Source organism: Telmatherina bonti (genome assembly GCF_933228915.1).
Source record: "Telmatherina bonti genome assembly, chromosome: 9".
Lineage (NCBI taxonomy): Eukaryota > Metazoa > Chordata > Actinopteri > Atheriniformes > Telmatherinidae > Telmatherina > Telmatherina bonti.
Window position 1 is genome coordinate 11,774,909 of NC_136627.1, and position 20,808 is coordinate 11,795,716.

The 20,808-nt window shown below is 41.1% G+C and overlaps 1 protein-coding gene across 3 annotated transcripts in view; it reads left to right on the forward strand.

Annotated features, from left to right (window-relative positions):
* Positions 1 to 16,468, forward strand: part of numbl (NUMB like endocytic adaptor protein) — a 75,551-nt gene extending 59,083 nt beyond the window's left edge. For 2 of the 3 annotated variants that reach the window (XM_079246186.1, XM_079246184.1), the window contains exons 4-9: positions 648 to 722; positions 4,668 to 4,808; positions 9,968 to 10,184; positions 10,256 to 10,525; positions 12,778 to 12,963; positions 13,050 to 16,468. In XM_079246186.1, coding sequence (XP_079102312.1) covers positions 648 to 722; positions 4,668 to 4,808; positions 9,968 to 10,184; positions 10,256 to 10,525; positions 12,778 to 12,963; positions 13,050 to 14,173 — 2,013 coding nt within the window. In that variant the 3' untranslated portion in view covers positions 14,174 to 16,468. The remainder of the gene's footprint in view (positions 1 to 647; positions 723 to 4,667; positions 4,809 to 9,967; positions 10,185 to 10,255; positions 10,526 to 12,777; positions 12,964 to 13,049) is intronic. The other variant, XM_079246185.1, reaches the window with a different exon arrangement.
* Positions 16,469 to 20,808: the final 4,340 nt, after the last annotated feature.

Sequence of the window (20,808 nt, forward strand, 5' to 3'; positions counted from 1 at the left end):
TGGGAATTATCACTAATTTAATTAACACAAACCTCCCAACAGGATTAACTCACTCTTCTTCTTCTGATTCAGCCGTCCCACCTCTTTATTTAACTCCCCTCCCCTTTCCCGCTCTTTTATTCCCATCATTTTCCACATTTTTCCCATCGTTGTTCACACCCTCCTCATCACTTCTCCGTTGGTTTCAAAGTCATTCCCCGTGGTTCTCCATCTTTCCACTTCCCTTACTCACATAACGCTCCGTCACACAGACTCATCTGCAGACTCATGTACACATGCACACTTGCATGCACGCTCATACACTCTCATGGACTTTGTGTATTTTCAGCATGGCCCATGCTGAGTGTGTTATAACTGCTGCCTGGTGCCCTCCTCTAAAGAAATGTGCCAGCTGGCGCAGTTTTTTTTATTTCTGCCGCGCCTTTCAGCTCTTCACCCTCCACTGCCTCATATTCTTTAAGGAAGGGATCATCATTTTACATCACAGTGGATGGCAATAAGTCGCTGAACATGCTCCTCTGCTTGCCTCTGCTTTCATCTTACAACACTGGGAGAATAGACACATGAATGACGTGTATTTGCCTCCTGCTTGTAAAGCTTTAAATTATTTAATCTTGTCTGTTTTTTTGTTTTTTTTTTTATTCCAGAGTGGCAAAAAGACTGTAAAAGCTGTACTGTGGGTTTCAGCGGATGGACTCAGGGTAGTGGATGACAAAACCAAGGTAAAAACAAACAAATTTCTTTAACATACACTGTAAAAACATAAAACATTAAGAATTTTAAAAATTACATGTTTCTGGCAGCTTAGGTGGCTGAAAATTACTGCAAAAAACATAAAAAATAACATGGAAAAGCTTAAATTAAATATTTCTATCAAAAATAGAGTTTAAATATTTACTTTTATGTGGAATTCTTTGTTTTTATTGTGTAATTAAAAACATAATCTTGTGTAATTGTGTCTTGTGTGTAATCTTGTGTCTTGTGTATAAATGACCTATAAATATGGTAGAGAGCCTTACTCACGGTTCACATTTGTTGATTTATCCTGGATGACCCTTTTCATCTCTATACCTCTCACAGAATAAATGAATTCACAGTAAAATTGACAGTATTAAACTTTGATTTATATATTTTTATTACATTTTTTTGTAGATGAGATAAATTTGAATTTGGAGGCTGTTATTAGTTTTCCTTTGGGAAATAAAATAATTTTCTCCATTGGAAAATCTAAAAAGTTTTTTGTCTCAGTTTTTTTTAACAATATTTTTCATCATCTTAAAAGTATTTCACTGCATTTGCAGGAACGATTGTGAAATAATACTGTTAGTTTCTTTTGCTATCTCTTCTCCTTTTAGCTACCTTATCACTCACATGGCAGCAAAAAAAGAGGGAAAAACTTGTCTTCAGTAGTCATGAACAGATTGTATTAGCAGCTGCGATGCCCTGTGATAGATTAATTTGGTCAAAGTAATATCACCCTGAATCCTTGGATGCTTATACGAAACATTTTCTACAGTATATTCACATTTACTATCCTCAGACCACCAACACACATCTCATCTGACCCTCTGTCTTCAGGCTGACAACATAAGAAACCACCATTCATCTACTGTCTTTCTTCCAGGCCAGTTTGTGTGTGTGTGTGTGTGTGTGTGTGTGTGTGTGTGTGTGTGTGTGTGTGTGTGTGTGTGTGTGTGTGTGTGTGTGTGTGTGTGTAAATGCAGTTTCAGAGCTGGCATATGTGACTCATGGCTGGTTACTGAAGGTGCTTAGTGGGGGAGGGAAGATCAAGTAAACACAGACACACACACACACACACCCATGATGAGTGTCTGGCGGCAAGGGAGGCCTCCTACAGTGAGTGCAGTTAGCTGTGGATGTATTGAATGCTGAGCAGAATAAAGAGCAGCAGAGAATAGAGTGTCGGCCCAACAGAGCGACCTCTTTCCTACTTTACTTTCCTTTTGTTTGGACACCACACGTGATCTCACATCTCCTTTTCCCCAAGTCACACTACTTATGTTTTTCTGGCTTTAATATTTCTCTTTTTCCAGCGTCTTTACTGTTGTATGTTACATCTAAACGTGATGTTTCGGCTCTGTGCCATACGCTCTCCTCAGGAGGACATAATACGCTGCTGCATCGGCTGGCATGAACAGAGACGCTGCAGTTGATTGTAGGGCGGTGACAATATGCTTTTGTCCCGATTCGATTCTGATTTTTTCGGTGAAGATTCGATTGAAAGTGCGATTCTCATAATTTTTCAATATTGCTGATTTTTGTAGATTGAAAAAAAAAACAAACAACAAAAAAAATGTACAAAACTTTTTTTGCTCGTCATTTTTCTTGATTTAAATTGGGAAAAACAGCACTGTAAACAGACCATCATTCTGCTGCTATAATGCCAAAGAAGACACGTAAAAAGATCAATTAAAAACAATAAAAATTACAAACATTTTGGGATGGATTATTTGTATTTATTTGAAAAAAAAAATCGATTTCAAAATTATAGAGCAAAAAAATCCCAATACTCGATTTTTCAGTTCAGTTTTTAGTTGATTGTAAAGTATTCAATCTACACCAAAAAGTTTTAATGTCTATTTCAGTGTTTGCTAAAACCAACAGGAAGTTAAAATGACACATTTTTACATCAGATTTACCTTAGATTTTGAACACACTTTTTAATTTCTATTGGCTTTATTTGATGAGTTGATATTAAATTAACAAATCATTTAATAATTGACTGAAAATGAACTGTTTTTAAGGATAAAGAATGTGTTGCATGGAGCAGGGGTTTATTTTTATGTAAATTATAAGCTTTGTCTTGCTTAACCTTTATTTTCCCTGTCTCTATCCAGTTTAAGTGCTTCTGTAATGGCCAGGTGCTGTTAAATCCAAAACTCTCATGATTGAAAGTGAAATCCATGCAATATTGAAGTGACTTAACTGCGCATTGTAGTGTAATTGTCCCCGCTTTTGTGTACATTTACTACTACATGCTGTTAAAATTGCCCGCTTTTGGACGTATGCATGCCGGTTTTTTTCTGCATGAAGCACAATGAATCTTCATATTCAGCGCGTTTTACTGTCGTACATCCAGATTAAAGCTGCTCTCAGTCATATTTTCATTTTTAAAAAAGAAAAAAAAGACAGTAATAATGACAAATGTGTAAATCCAGTCAGAATGACCATCTTTTGGTGTCTTTTAGCTCTCGCCTTTTGATTTACTTTTACTCATTTTCAGATTCCCCTTTTTTTCAGCAGTCAAAAGCACAAACACTTTATTGTCTCAGCAGTAAATCTCATATGGAAAAAGCAACAAGCTGTTCAAGAATTTAGCATTTAACCAGTCAGATATTCTCCTCATGGGATCAAGGAAACCAAAACAGAGCTACAGTAAATGATTGCTGACCGTAGTCGACCAGAGAGGTGACTGTAAATGAAGGCTTATTTTGCTGCTTTTAGGTTCGTTATGTAACCACTGTTGGTAATAAAGACCCTACAAGTTGATGAAGTGAACATAAAAAAAATCAATTAATGTGGATTTAACTACTCCCAGCCCCCATGACCCTTCCCACTGGCCTTTTCTCTTCTTTATTTCACTTTCTTTCATCAGCTATCTATGAGTCACCGTTATTCAATGCCTTTCCCGTACTCGGTGTGCGGTATAGGTTAATTTATGTGCGTAACACACAACGATTCTGCTGAACCTTTGTCATGCATTATCAATGGAAAGGAAACAGTAAAGTCTTTCTTGCTCCATTCAGCAGTTGTTTTTTTTCGTGTGTGTGTTCAAGGCTGAAAGACTTTTCTGCACAGATGATAGAGCCTGAGTCACAAGGCGTGCTGCAGCGCTGCTCTCTTCCTTCACTCGTAGAAGGGCGTTGTTTGATTTCCCTGCTGCCCCACATCATCAGAAATAACCTAAATCAGTAGAAAACATATCAATGCAAAGAACATCATGTGTTAGGAGTAGCACAAGATGGCTTACTGCACCAGCAATGAGAAAACACACACACACACACATCACCCTGGTCTCCGCTCAGCCTTTCACCTCGGTACCAGCATCCCTCTTGATTCACTAATTGGCCCACACTGAATGGACTGCTATTCTTCCTCCTCTTTCTCCCCACATCCCTCCTTCCTTTCTCCTCCTTTCCCACCCTCCTCCGCTCCTCTTTTTGTTTGCTGCTGTACTGAAAGAGAGGAAGGAAGTGTGTGGATGGGGGCGAGCCGCTCTCCCTTTCTTCTCCATCTCCTTTCTTGTTTTCCTTCTTCTCTATTTGATGAGTCAAAGCAGTGAGCCAGGGGCCCCTTGACGTACACAGAGAAAGGCTGGGGGGGCCCCCCCCTCTTAGCTTCTTCAGTAGTGACTGTGGACACCGAGGGCTGCCTGAATAACCTTCTTATAGAAAAAAGGGCAAGTAGTGAAAACATCCCGGAGATTAAAAGATGGTTCAGTGTCATTAGTCTGTAGTTACTTTCTTTTCTGTCATCAGTGGATGTGTAAATGGGTTTGGAGTCAGAGGAGGAGGGTTAAAGCAGTTGGTGAAGTTAAAAAAAAAAAAAAAAAGCTGTATTTACGGAGGTAAAATAAATTTAATGGAATCTAAAATAAAAGACTGATTCTTTTCTCACTCTGTCCTGTTTCCTCTTGTCTTGTTCAGGACCTCATCGTAGACCAGACCATAGAGAAGGTTTCATTCTGCGCTCCTGACCGCAACTATGACAAGGCCTTCTCGTACATCTGCAGAGACGGGACAACCAGACGCTGGATGTGTCATTGCTTCATGGCTCTGAAGGACTCGGTGAGTGCACAGCTGACCCAAAGCTCTCGGCATCGACACGTCCAGTTGCTGCCAGCATCACATGGATAGCCTCTGTTCATCCCAAATTAAATTTTACTGCTAGAAGCTGAAACCTTTGGAAAGTTAAAGCTATAGGTACAGTGTATAACAACTACTGAGCATAGAAATTTAAACCTGTAGCGCGGCTGGGAATGGACGGTGGCTGTCAGTGGCCAAACTTTTTCCCAGTTCTTTTCAGCAGCAACTGCTCTCACATGTAGTGAGGTCTGCACTGGAGGTTCCTACTTCCACACTGTGTACACTGTCTTCTTCTATGTGTATTTTAAGGCATTACTTATCCCAAACGGCGGTCTAGCATCGATCAAACAAAGCCAGTTTTAAAGCTCTGAGCGTTTCACACAGTTGCTTTTCCATTTAAAGACAATGTAGTGAAAATAGTGGCACAACAAGTTTAAATGTGTCATGAAAAGAGGATAAAAAGTGATTTTAGCAGTGCTTAGATAAAAAAAAAAAAAAAAACAAAAAACAAACAACATTTTTTTTAATGGTATATTACATTTTTCTGTCATTTAGCTTTGATTTTGTTACATGTTGCACCTTTAAGCAAAAGTTTAATGAATAGCAAATAAAGACACTACAGTTCCCAGCATGGCATCATGGATACTTCATAAGACTATTATATGTTACCTGGTTGAATAAAAATCTACAGCAGTCAGAGGTTTTATCCTGTACTTGATAAAATTTGCTTATAGATGTATTAAAGGTGGAGTATGTAAGATTTTCAATATTTTCTAAATAAATTAACTAATAAAATAACTACAATCATAATTGGATAGTTTTTTAAACGTGTAGGTTCCAGTCTGTCCATATTTGATGCGTTATTAAATTACAAGTTTAATTAATGACAAATGACAAAAAGCACTTTTTTTTTTACTGGTAGGCAAACATTTAAGAAGAGTCTTAGTCATTAATTAAACTTGTAATTTAATAACACATCAAATATGGACAGACTGGAACCTACATGTTTAAAAAAAAACATTCTAATTATGATTGTAGTTATTTTTTTAGTTTATTTATTTTGAAAATATTGAAACTCTTACATACTCCACCTTTAAATAATAAATAAAGTCATGAAAAAAATGCAGCTGAAAAAGGTTACAAATGCAATAGATGGGTTCAAATGGGGTTGAAATCTTTTTTAACATACAAGTTACCAATGTTTTCCTGCATTTCTGTAACCAGTTTTTTTTTTTTTTTTTTTTTTTCCTGTTGTTTTAGGATTAAAAAAACTAGAAATATCAGTTGTATATTTTATGGGTTATATTCCTACGTATGGATTGACAGTTAATGAAAATAAATAGACAAGATGTGGAGGGCGTTGGGGTTGGAGTTAGGGTTAGGGTGGTGGTTAGAATGGGGTTAGTGTTAGGGTTAAGAGGGGGGTTAGGGAAGCCTCAGTTAATTTCAGCCACATTATAATTGTTGAGCTCAAACTCTCCTGGACGACAACCTGTGATGCATCAATCCCCTTCTGAAAGTGCAGTTAAAGCGAACTCGGTGGTCAGGTATGATTAAATGTTGCCCTAGTTTCTGCCTGACAAGCTGATTTCAGAACTCAGTGGAAATTGCGGCGCTACGGCCCGTCATGCTGCATTGTAGTTTCATAAACTCAGACTGTGGGTTGGATTATTAATGTGGACAGAAGAGAACGAAGCACAGGCCTGTGGGATTAGAAGAGGGGATTAAACAGGAGCCTGTGGGGTTATCTGTCCATCTTTGTCTGTCTCTGTTTCCACCACACACTCTGCATATCTCTACATGCTTATATCAAACCTGAACTGCCTCTCTTGTCGCTATCATGGCGGCCACTGTGGAGGGAAGCAACTGAGGTATGCAGGCAGAAGGAACACAAGAGATTTGGCGGGGAAACAAAGGGAATTAGTAGCTTGTAGCGCCAGTGGCATGAACTTATGTTGAACAACATAATGCATTTACACCCTAATCCTAATAAGCTCCATTAAATAAACATGTGAGTTTAATTGTCAGCAAGTCCAAATAAATGACGGCTATGTTTTCTATTTAAAGAAAAGTGCTGGTGGTGGTTTAAAGTAACAATGAAGTAGAAAATGAAGTGAATTTAGGGACACTAGAGAGGCCTGGAGGCATACACTTAAAGAGAAAGTTTCAAACTAAAAATCTTTATTGTTATTTATCTATTTTATATCTTGGTTTTATACTTCTTGCTTTTCTGCAGTCCAGTTTGAGCAGCAAAGTAAGAATTTCATGACAATAAAAGCTTTGAATCTTGAATCTTAAACACAAAATGTAAAGAAATTAGTTTTTTGGTTTATTTCTTTTATTATAACAACATTTCTTAGCGGTAAATCTGATGTTATTGGAAAGTCTGTTTATTTCCCTTTGACAGATACAGGTCAGGCTATCCCATCCATCCAAATCTGGAGGTTCTCTGATAAAACCCGCTCTGTTGGGGAAAGTTCCCAGTGAAAATTAGTCCCAGATCACTCCCAGTGATCACAAGCCTTGCTTTTCCAGTTAGGGATATGAGGCCCCATACCATCACACTTCCTCCACCAAAAGCAGAATAAATACAACCTACATACTCAGATCTGCTGCTCATCTGGAAAATGTGTTTTCCCTGCAAATGTTGCTCAATTTAACGAACAGGTTTTCCAACTGAATATGATTTATTTTCAGGAAGCGCTGTCACGTCAAATAAATAATCCACCAAATTTGATTAATTTTGTAGGAACAATTTAGAAATTTCAGTGGTGTGATGTAATCAGTTAGTTGTGATCCACCTACAAATAAAACTGAGCTACACACACTTAGCTGCTCAAGTTTGTAACCTAGTCAGTAAAATGAGACCAGACCACCCAAACATTTTCACCACACCTTTCTCTGCTATATTTCAGTTTTACTAGCAGCAGCATTGAGAGCGTCTCCTTAATCCAGCTATTGAACGATAGAAGAATGGCTCTGCAGGCTAGAAGGATGCAAAGCGACTGCTTTCCCTTGTGGTTCGGAAACGGAGATTTCTGGGCGAATAGGACAGGAATAATCAGCGAAGGCGGGACTTGTTTCCTGCAGATCAAAGAGATGACCTCCAGTTGTCTGGAAACTTTTTATTGGTTTCTAGTTCCAAAACGTACGTATGTCAGGGAATGTAGCTGGGCTTTGGTGACATCTCAAACATGCAGAGCGTAAAGACATGGCTTAGAAAGTTTGTCTGAATCCGCTCGAAGCAAAGTTGCCAATTCCTCTTATTGCCGGATTTTAATTACATTTTATTTACTTTTCTGCATTTTATTAGGCTAAATTTGTGCTCATGCTGTAGCTTTTATGTTTAAAAAACCAAACAGTGACTCAACAGGTTACAAAGTACTATTATAATTCAGCCATATTATAAACAACTATAATTTGGTCAATGTTAACCTTATTTATACAGCACATTTCCAAACAGTAACACTGCTCCCAAAGTGCTGAACAATATAAAAGAACGCACACAGAAAACAGTACAGTAATACACTATTATAACCACAAATTTAAAAATCAGTACACAACTTGGAGCCTTGTATGTAGAAGTTAGGCTCCACCTTTGTTATTATGCACAGGTATTGGCAGAGAGCTCTCTCCAGTCAGGTTTACAGTACTATTGTTGTTATTTACCAAAAATGTAAACAATAAAAGATAAATATAAGCTGTGAAAATATGTAAAAACTTGTACACAAGGTTTATATACATAGTTGTGGTGTTTTCTTTTAACAAAGACTTGTTTCATATTAGTCTGAATGAACAGGACCTTGTGAACCGTGTCTGATCCGCTAATGATTAAAGTGACACGATTCAGCAGCTGTTTCCAGCCTGAGCTGGTAAACAACAAACTCATGTGGCTGACCAGCGTTAGATTTGTGACATCCCAGAGATCCACAAAGAAAAATAGCTCTCTACATTTATTATACATAAATAACATCCTATCGTGGATGTTATTTCCAGTCTGGAAATTACTTCTTCTACTGAATTACAACCAAAACCAGCATAACCTGCACAGTTATTCTATGACAACACTGTCCAGCTAAGAAAAGGTCTAATTCTCATTTCTTTATGCACATTTTTAAGTGAAAGTCTTAATGTTTATAAGTGACACAGTTAGGATGCAAAGTTCAAGTCAACCATATCATAGTCTACATTTTGATTTTACCCAGTGGTGGATTCAAGAGATTTGGGGCTCCAGGCAAAGGCAGGCATGGGGCCCGATGGTAAATATTGCACTTTCTTCTCCACCTCTGTATATTATCTGCGTTGCGAACAAACAGTCAGTGTAAAAGTCTCTTTGCTGACTGAGAGGACCGTGTATAATGACAGGGAAGGGTTGCTTCACTCGATGGTACGAACTGATCATTTATTGTGACGAGTCATTCTTTAAAGGTGGAGTATGTAAGATTTTCAATATTTTCAAAAGAAATTAACTAAGAAAATAACTACAATCATAATTAGGTAGGTCTTTTTAAACATGTCCATATTTGATGTGTTATTAAATTACAAGTTTAATTAATAACAAAGACCCTTCTTAAATGTTTGCCTACCAGTAAAAAAAAAAAAAAAGAGCTTTTTGTCATTTGACATTAATTAAACTTGTAATTTAATAACGCATCAAATATGAAAAGACTGGAACCTACATTTAAAAAAACTATCTAACTATGATTTTAGTTATTTTATCAGTTAATTTTTTTTTTTTAAATATTGAAAATCTTACATTCTCCACCTTTAAGTTACAGATCAACTCACTGACCGCATCACACACACATAGATCACATGAGGTATTAGAGTGGGCTACCTCGAGACACACATAATATAAGAATCATTCTGCTGACAGTTTAGCAAATGCATTTTAATCAAAAACATAATTTTTGTCAGTAATAAGTAACTAAGTAATAAATATCCATAAGTGTGTGACAAGTTTTATGGGGCCCTAAAGAACCGGGGGCCCTAGGCATCGACCTGGTTTTGCCTAATGGTCAGTCAACCCCTGATTTTATCCCCTTGTTGTTCTGCCTGCAGAGTCAGATGGACTTGGCTGTCACCCATCATCGGACAAGCGACGCACATTTTACTAGTTTTCTTTCTCTTTTCGGTCTCAGGGGGAGCGACTGAGCCATGCGGTCGGGTGTGCCTTTGCTGCGTGTCTGGAGAGGAAGCAGCGCAGGGAGAAGGAGTGCGGTGTGACGGCTTCATTCGACGCCAGTCGCACCTCGTTTGTGCGTGAGGGCTCATTCCGCATAAACTCATCTTCCAGCCAGCACGGCGGCGGCGGCGGCAGTAGCGAGCGGGATGACAAGCTGCAGGAGAAGAAGAAAGGTGAGACCTGATTTCACAAGAACGACGTTGGCATCATCAGCATTCATCACTGAGTCTCCGTCTTCCTTCAGATCAGCCTTCTGTCATCCCAGCCCTCCCACCTGGCACCGCCTCCCCGCCTGAGGGTGCAGCGTCGCCAATGGAGCGCCCGGAACCGGGCGGGCCCCACGCCATCCCTCGTCGCCACGCACCCATTGAGCAGCTGGTGCGGCAGGGCTCATTCCGAGGATTTCCAGCTCTCAGCCAGAAGAACTCTCCCTTCAAGAGGCAGCTGTCGCTCCGCCTCAACGACCTGCCATCCACCCTGCAACGCAAGACCGACTTCCAGGCCAAGAACCCTGGTGAGTCCAGACTTTTCCTGGAGTTGGACTCATTTGTTGACCAGCGAAGACACCTGCAGACCCTCAGTAACCTCGTTCACTGGCTGCGTCTTTGCTGGAGGAGTACTGGAAAACCAAGAGTGTCTGGAAAGTGAATTGTTTTCTCATGTTTGACCCGTTTTTCTTTCTTTTCTATCATTTCTCATCCCTCTTCAAACTGGTTCCTGTTGGTTTTGTAAAAATGATTGTTCCACTATGTTACAGTGGAAATAATTCCTCTTTATTCTTTAATCCTCTCAATGGTTTAATTACAAAGTGAAAAATATTGCTAATGCGTTTATTCAGATCTGTTTCTTGCCAGCTGTCTGATGAGAAACTTGTTTACTAGCTCTAAAAGAGGAAAAACCTCTCTTATGTCATGGGAGTTGATCACATTACCTCAGAGATATTATCAGATTAAATTAAACCACAACAACATGAAAATAATTCATGTGGCTCTTGTATCCAGAGGTGATTGATCTATTTGATATGCACCTCTTATAGAAGCTAGTTAACATCTCTCCCTTGCTCCAGATTTATTTTTACCTTCACAAATGAGTGAAGGAGCATTAATACTACAGGAAACACACACCAGGACTTCATGTTCCTTCAGCGTCCCGGTTGTTTGTTGGAGCTTTATTACATTTTCTGTTTGGCTCCAGCGTAGCGTCACTGACCCTTATCTGTAGGGGTCGGAGTAGCCAGATTACCCAATAAACCTGCAGCACATCCAGGATTCCTTTATGTTCATATCTTCCTGAGTAAGGTGAAAGTCTTTGGTTGAGTCCTGATGGCTTTTACAAGGAGTGTGTGGCGAGACGGTGGCGAAGTTCTGTCTGACGATTACCGGTAAGGGAATTAGCTCCGGCAGGTTGATGTAAAGTAAGACACGGGCGTAGACACACCCTCTCAATGTGGCGCCACAGGATCAGAGGCTGATTATAGTCATTAGCAGAGATGAGGGAGGGTCGCTGCAGTGGCTGGGAGGCACAACCACAACTTTCAGCAGCCCCTTCGCAGTCCGCCTTTGATTTTAATCCCCCTTGCAACAATAAAGGATGGCGTTTGCATCCCCTGATGGCAGATCCGATGGAGTTTGAATCACACTCGCTAACAGACCAACCGACTGCTGCTTTCTTGCTGTCTTGTGACTCTCTTAACAGTGTATGTATTGATTTGTGTGCTCAATCAGCTGTCGTAGTTAGCCCGCAGCAAGTCCTACACAGGGCCTTAAACCTGCCACTGCACCGAGGATAACTCACACACACACACACACACACACACCCCTCTGAGTGCCTCTGAACTCTGTGGGTTGTAGACAAGGAAAGCAAAAGAGACGGATCACAGGGTTGCAGAACAAAACATAGAGAATTCCTTAATGGGAGACCTTACATACACTTCCAGTGGCTGCAGCATCTTTCAGTATAATTCAAAGCCTGTAGCCACACAAAATACAGTTGAAAGAGATGAACATGTATTAGAAAAGGGGGGTTTGAATGGCACAGCAGTAGTTTTCCCACACAATAGGTCCATCTGTGGTAAATAACGTTCATTTATCCAGCTTTAATCCTGCTGCAGCTTCAGTCACACACACATGCAAGACTATGGTTTGTCTGCATGTCCATGTTGTAAAATGTGACTTCAGTGTGACGTCAGATTCTTTTCTGCAAGGAAGGGTGAATGAGGAGGTGAAGGAGAGGAATGGTGAGACAAATCTCCTGGCTTTGATGTCTCTTGGGCCTAGAAGGGGGCGACTTGGGGACAAAGAAGGGGGAGTTGAATATTCCAGCTATTTATATCGGCAGCCTTTGCTGGAAAGGTTTAAAGCTGTAGTCTAAAGTTGGAAAATAACTTAATCCCTCTCTGGTAGGTTACAGATCGATTACAGCTGGCTTTCAATCACAGAAAACAAAGTCGAATTTATATGTTAGAGTTGCTTCAAATACTTCATTAACTGCTTGTTCCCACTAGGAAGTCCAGATTTCCACAGGACCTTGTTTCGTCATGAGAAAAGTGTGTTTCTGACTCTTTTTAGGGCATTAAATTCTTTTCCAAAGCATTAATTGGTTCCTGTTTTCTCTGTTTTTATGCTAACTGGGTCTCTTATATAATTGAATAACATTTTTTCCCTCCTCTTTTTGTTTGCTTCTCTACTCAACCCTCTTCTCTTCCCATCCCACCTCCTTATTCTTTGCCTATCCTTATCTCCCATCTATGTATTCCTTTCTTGCTAGTACCAGAGATGGACATGGGGTTACCAGGTGAGGGGGACTGTAGTATTAATGCCCTGTGCAGCCAGATTAACACCTCCTTCGCAAAACCCTCAGATGAGCTCTTCACCAACCCCTCTATGTCAGCAAATGGACCGCCAACTTGCACTGTGCCCCCCGTCCTGCCTCCACCCCCTGCACCGATGCAGGGTAAGAAACACTGAATCAGAAGAGTGATGACTCTCTCTAAAACTTGTTTTTTGTTCTAAAGCTCCCTTTTTTTTCTCCCTTTCTAGCCACTTCATCTTGGGTTCAGCCAGAATCTTCCCTCAACTCTCCTCCTCCGGTTTCCATGGCGATGCAGAGTGGCCACAAACGCACGCCCTCAGAGGCAGAAAGATGGCTGGAGGAGGTCTCTAAGGCTCTCAGACCCCAACCAACACCACCTTCAGGACCCACTATCCCCACTATCCCTGGGCCGCCTTCTATGACCAGTCATCAGATATCCAGTCAAGCAGCCATGCCAGCTGCCCCAGTACCCACTGTTCCCATGCCCAAACCTCTGATCTCCGGCCCCTCTACACTTTCAGGTCAAACCTCGATGCCTCTCCCACCGATGTCCATATCATCTGTTCCTTTAATACCCGGCCCTCCAGTGTCCGGTCCCCCTATGTCTCTTCCATCCATGTCCATCCCCACCATGTCGGGTCCGAGCATGACCGGAGCGCCTACGTTGCAGCCTTCTCTTCCTGGACCCCCTGGCTCTCTTCCAAGCTCCATGCAACCATTCCCTCTGGCGTTTGATGCCACTCCAGCCCCTGTGGGAATGTTTGCCAGCCAACCCGTCCAACCTGCCTTCATGCCCATGCAGACCTACATGCCGGGTCTGGCCAGCAGTATGACCTATCCCAACACGAGTGTGCCAGTGGTAGGCATCACGCCATCACAAATGGTCGCCAACGTCTTCTGCACTGCCACTGGCTCATCAGGCACAGGTGCCACCATGGGCTCAGTCTCTGGAGCTTCCAAAGTGGGGGCTTTAGGAACAGTTGGGCATCACCATTCCTATCCAGGAGCAACTGGTGGAGCTGGACACCCTGCAGGTTTCTCCACAGCTACATTTTCCTCCACACCACCACTGTCTACAGCCATTAATGGTCTCCCACCACACAGCAGCACCACAATGACCCTCCAGAACGGGACCTCCAGCACTGCAGGGAGCAGTAGCAACTGGCCACCAGAGGGCAGCCAGCTAACAGCTCCAGTGGTCAGCAACTCCCAAGACGATGACCGCTTTGAGGCCAAGTGGGCGGCACTGGAGACAAAATCGGCCCCTCAGCAGCCGGGAAACAAGTCGCCACCTGCTGCACCCAACCCGTTTTCCAACAATCTGCAAAAGACTTTTGAGATTGAGCTCTGAGCCGCATTCGGCCTCCCAAAGCCGTAGCACTAGTTCTGAAGCTGAAGCTCAAGGAAGCCCGGCCCTAACTCTTCTCTGCTTAAATGGGATGTGAGTGGTGGGAGTGGACCGAGCCTCCAATCTGTGGCAGCTTAGCAAATGGCTAAAAGCTCCAATAAGACTCAGTGCTATGATTATCTTGATTGCTTTCTTTATGCTCCCATGTGAGATGGAGATGAACTTAGCAATTTGCTGGGCTGCAATCGGAGGATCAGGTCTCTAAATCTTTAAAGTTGTTGGACTGAGTCCTTCCTCCTCACCTGCCTCTCCTCGTTGCTTTCTCTTCTCCACTGTGGATGTGCTGCATGTGCCCCCTTCTGATATCACCGCAGGAGGGACACAAGTCAGTGTTTTTCTTTCTTTCTTTTTAAAGTGGACTCCTCTTAGGTGCATTCTAATCCCATTAGATGTTTTTGGAGGTTTTACTTGATCTGTGGTGGAAACGGCTGCATCACAACGCATGTGGAGAAGCAGAGAGGGGATTTAATGAACAGATTGATGCTGGTCTTAAAGCACAGCAGAAGCTGGGATGCCTGAAAGGACTTACGGGCAGATTGTAGAGATTTATGGCCAAAATTATTTTATTTATTGTATTTTATTATTATTATAATTTTTTAACATGTTATGTGTACTTTAAAAAAAAAATCCCAAATTTAAAGCCGTGTTTCAGGAGCATGTTTATTTCTTTCTCTAAATTCCCCCTCATATTTATTTTTGTTGAATCACAAAGAGTTAAGGGAACAGAGAGTTAACTGGTTAGACTGGGCAGCAGAAAAGATAAAGCACTGTGGGAAATCTGAGTCATGTGACAAGAACCAAATAACCGGGGCAGCGTGGGATGTGAGACCGGTGTATATAGCGGCATGTTCCTTCCACATGTTTGCCCCACAATGTTTCTGTGCTTCACTTTTGCAGAGGCCAGCTGAGTCAGTGTGGCATCACTTGGCTGTGTGGCCTATTTCTGTTGGTAATGCCTAACAACAAGCGCCACTGGGGCGTGAAAAATCACTTCAGGATAACCAGCACACAGACTCTGGACAATATAGCACACAGCAGTCCTTTGGACTCCAAACCTAAAGAACTTAAACAACTCAGTGGATAAATAAACAACAACTCTACGACACTGTGCAACTTGTTGAAAACTAATGCACTTACATTCCAATATTCACTCCATATGCATCTTCCAACACAGGGTATAGTCTCATCACGTACAATATGATTGTGTACTCATGCTACACTGTAGGGGAAAAGGGACATGAGCTGATACCATGACAGAATCGCGATTAGTGAATGTAGAGATTGCCAGACAAAAAGGCAACAACCGTTAGCCGGAAGAGAGGAATGAGAGAGCAGCAGCTGTACGTGAGCAACTCGACGGAGAGGACGGAGCCGTACCTTTACGTAGCGAGGAGGAGGAAGTCTGAAGGAGGGGACATTAGATAAGACACGATAAGAAAGGACACACAAGTGAGAGGCAGATTGTGTGAAAACACTGAGAACAAAGACGCATTCATCACTTAGCACACAACTCCGTCTCTGTCTGCTGGCTTTTCTCTTTTCTTTTTCTTTTTTTTCCGCTTACATTCCAGCAGCGTATTCCTTAACTTCCAGAACGTCTTCTGATCATGCATTTGATCACTTTTAAAGGAAATATTGCTTATTATTATATAACTGCAACGTCATAAAGAAGATGTTTTTTTTTTGCTATGTGCAACTCATGATATAAACTCCAGTAACGTCAACAAAGCTTCAGCGTTTTGAGGTTGGATGTTTTTAAGAAGAGTCAGAGTAAAGAAAAGGAAAATTAGTTCATTATTGAAGGGCTTCCCACAGAACGCCTGTCTGTCTTCTCTAAACTGCAATCCGATCCTGTTGTGCTCCTTTGCAACTGAACTATATGAACATCGCCCGCCACTCTTTACATTTCCTTTATTTGGTCTCTTCCAGATTTATTGACACAAGTTTTTCATTCATTTTACCCCCAATAAATCAATGTTTCTTCCTCTCCAACTTTCTCTCCAAAACAAACCAGATTTACTCATGAAATTGATGCTTTTGTGTTGATATAAATATATTTTAGCCCTCATCTCTTGTTTGCACGCCCTCCAAATTATAAATGTAGGTTAATTGTGTTCCGCGTTAAAGCAAACTAAATGACCTCATAAACTTGATTGTAAAAGCATAGTTTAGTGATGGTAACAAAGCAAACCAGTGGAGTTTATTTTTAATCTTTATTTACAGAATTTTTGTATTTAAACCAACATATTTGTATTGTAATTACATTGTAAAAAAGATAAATAAAGTAATATAATATTACACCCGCTTGTGACCTTAACTTATTTGTTTCTGTAGCTGTGTTTGTGACTCACACGTTCATTGTTTGCTCTTTTCATTTCTGCCTTCCGGGCTCTCCGTCTGTCTCTTGTCATGGATTCCTTTTTATGCTTTTATTTTTTATGCTTCCTTTTTATGCTTTTATTTTCCTAGATTTAAAAAATAGAAGCAATGCTACGCTTCAGCAGGATAAACCCTTCGGGGTGGCAAATTTACTGGCTTTGTTGTGAAAGAGGATCTATATCACTGTTATATCTGATGGCTAAATGGAAAATCCAGTAAATTGTAGCTGCTGTTTTGCATATTAACATAGCATTAGATAGATAGACACAGTTATGATATTGATTGCATAAGTTTTCCATAAAGTCTAGAAATCGTTACCCTGACTGGGATTTTTGTGCTTTGCGGCCTGAAAAGTTGCACCTTTTCCACTGTGTTATTGAATGGTTAAGTGATTAAATTAATCAAAAGCCACACTAACTAATAATTCTTCATTTCACTTGTAACCCACAAAGCCCGACATGACATATTTGATTTATACAGTTTTTCATTACTTTATAGTAAACACTCTCCTGAAAATACAGTTGAACAGAATCAGATACTTGCTTTCAGCCCCATAACAAACACCAGGAATCAGCAGATTATACTGTAATATTACCATGTGACACGTCACATCGTAAGAAAATCCACATATTCTCAAAAAGAAAATTGTCATTTTTTATTATATTTTCTGAAAGGACCAAATTTTTTAATGGCTTTTCTTACAATATTTTAATGGTTCAGACATTAAAGACGCATTCCATAACTTTTTTACAGACTTGTTTGATGACACAGTGACATTTGGCACTTCTAGAGCCGCTGCTGCTCAAGGCTGAGAAACTGACGCGATACAACTTTTACATCCGGGACACGACGTGCCGTTTTGCTTTGCGGTAAAATAAGGAACTGGCTGTTTTGAACACGCAATGTCGGTGATTCAGCAAAGAAATGAAAGATTAAAAGAGAGAAAATGACAAAACGAGTCTGTTACGGTCCATGGCCTGTCACCTAGCTGATCACCATTCAAATCATCATCACCTGGGGGATTGGATACACCTGGCACTGCCCTCAGACTGATGTGCTGGATGCTAATTGGTCGCCACACGCCCACCTACCCTTGATTGGCTGGACCTTTTTGTGTTTATAGCTGGGTTGTTAGGTTTGTTTTGGCTTTTGTCTGTGACTCTTGATGCTTTTTAAGGACAAGCTGGTCCTAAATGTAGCCTTCATCTCTGTGCATCTTCCTGGTTTCCTTGTGTTAATGTTGCCACCCCTTTGTACCCCTGGACAAACTCCATTGGGCGTCGTAACAGAGTCATTGTAAAATAGCTTTCTCCCGACAGCAAAAAACTAACAGGTCAGGTAGGATGCGAGATGGATGCCGAATTAGCCATCAATAGAGGGCGGGTGATGGGGAAAATGGCAAAAGTTCTGTAGTGTGTCTTTAAAGGGTTACATGCAATAATGATTTAGATTTTATTAGGGTCATCAGAGCTACAGGATAAACCCTGGAGAGTTTGCCAGTTAGCTAATAACTTTTATATAAGCTAATACGCATAAATTTCCAACAGTGGCCTTTCTGAGTGGAGTTGGCATGTTGGGTGCTCCGCCTTCCTCCCACCATCCAAACACATGATGTCAGGTTATCTGGTGACTCTGAATTGTCCCTAGGAGTGAGTGTGAATGGTTGTTTGTCTCTCTGTGTTGGCCCTGTGATGGACTGGCGACCTGTCCTGGATGTACCCTGCCTCTAACCCAATGATTGCTGGGAAGGCTCCAGCTTCCTGTGACCCCGAGTTTAATTGTGTTATTTAGCAAATGGATTGGAAAGGAGGGGAAACTGTCAGGATCTTCTTAAATAAGGAGAATAAAATCAGTTTCTCTTGTTGACATGATACCAAATTCCCATTTTTATTGCATCATTTGTGCTAATGCTGGTATTTATATGTCAAAGAATTAAAGTGCTCATTTCCCAGATGTATGTAAAGCATTAATGGTTTCATTTAACAGAGGTAAAAATTCCTAACTTCTTTGATAAATGTTGGTTATATATTTTTTACAGCTGTCTGGAGACCCCCTGAGATTATCTCAAACCTCATAAGGGTCACAACCCTCAGCTTGAGAACCACTGCTTTACATTATGTGTATTACTAGATGACCAAACTTACTGAAGGAAGCTCTTATTTTGGACTCATAATAAAGAACTCCCCTCAAAGATGTTTGATGAAAGAACCTGGTTACATACAGCATGATGGCGATGATGATGAAGCGTTTAGCTATATTAACTGGTGACAGATTGAAACTGTTTAAATCCTATAATCTTCTTAAACTTGCTTTCCACTTCATTCAGCTCTTTTCTGTATGTTTTCTGTCCCTGAATAAACTCACTCCCATCCCAGCAGCTCTTGAACTCCTGGATGTACTGGAGTGGTGCTACTGGTGCCGTGCAGATCACTAATGGAACCAGACAAGGTCTCTTTTCTTCTTAAAGGCCGTGAGAAACGGAGCGAACACACACACTTGCACAGAGTGTCTGGGCACTGGTTGGAGGAACTCTCCTGGCCACTACCCTCCGATCTCATGGTGGTCAGTGAGTGAAAGACGGGTGACCTGCAGAGCTGTGGAGCTCGTTTTCTAGTGAGACTCCTTTACAACAGCTGCTGATATGAAAATCTGTTCTTAAATCATTAATGTGTTGGGATTTTTTGACGTATTTCACTCGCCAGCTCTCCGCTGGTTCTGTTTCATGTCTCTGAGTTAAAAGGAGGTTTTTATTCCTACCTTCTCCACCTGCTGTAAGTGGAAAGTTTTCAGAAGAATACGTTATAGTTTGAAGACATAAAAATTCAGTGCAGAAATCTTGATGCATCATATCTTTAAATTTTGCTTTACATTATTAAACTTGGTCTCAAGCAACGGTTCTCTAGACTTTCTGATGGTCTTTCAGAAACTTTCTTTGGAAATTAGCTGCTTTTTCACTCTTTGTTCTTTTCAAGGACTGAAATGAAAATGTTAAAAACTGACTTGAATTTTACAGTTTTGTTTGCCTTTTCTAAAACATTTGTATTAATACTGCAGCGACAGAATATAAACCTAGATGAGTAGAAAGGGGTGGGAATACCAAAAAAGTGTACACTTCTTTCCACTACTTTTTCAAACTTCTTTTTTCTTTAATTAATGAATTGATGAGGCCTTATTATTATTATTTATATTAATATTGTGAATATTTTCTTCCTTAGTATGTATATGTATGCATATGTGTTTGTGTGCACATATGTATGTATAAATATGTACATACATTTTCTTTTCTTACCTTCTTTCATTCGTTTGAAATGACTAACTACCGGTAAACTAAACTAAACTATTTACAGGTTTATACCAGCTACATACCCTGACAAAAAGCTCTACACCCCCTCTTTGGGGTCTTGGAGGGGGTATGGAAGTTCACCCAACCAGTTTCCATGAGCTTTGTGGACTTGGAGAAGGCGTTCGTTTCCCCCGGGGAGAAGGAGGGTGTGCTGGGGGAGTATGGTGGATCGGACCCTTTGTCCCTGTAAGACCAGTGTCAGAGCTTGGTCTGCATTGTGAATCAGATTCGCTTCCAGAGAGGGTTGGACCGCACTTAGGATGCCCTTCATCACTGAATTTCTTCACAACTTCAATGCTCAGAATTTCTAGGCGCAGTTGAGGTGTGGAGGGGATCCAGTTTGGTTTCTGCTTTTTTGCAGATGATGTGGTCCTGTTGACTTTATCAGGCCGTGATCTCCAGGTCTCGGTGGAGCGATTTGCAGTTGAGTGTGAGACGGCTGGAATGAAAGTCCCCACCTCCAAATCCGAGACCATGGTCCTAAACCAGTAAAGGGTGCAGTGTCCTCTCCAGGTCAGGAAGGAGGTCCTGCCTCAAGTCAGGGATTTCAAGTATCTCGGGGTCTTTTCCATAAGTGACAGGAAGGATGGAGTGTGAGGTTGACAAGCTGATTGGTGCAACGTCTGCAGAGTTTGCAGACTCTGCGCTGGTCTGCTGAACCAAAAGGCAAAACTCTGGATTTACCAGTCGATCTGTGTTCCTGCCTTTACCCATTGTGGCTGCGGGTAGCGATGAAAAGAACGATTAGGCTGCTAAATGAGTTTCCTCTACAGGGTGGCCGGGCTTTCCCTTAGAGATAGGGTGAGAAGCTCAGTCATCCAGGTGGAGAACAGAATAGAGCCGCTGCTCCTCTGTA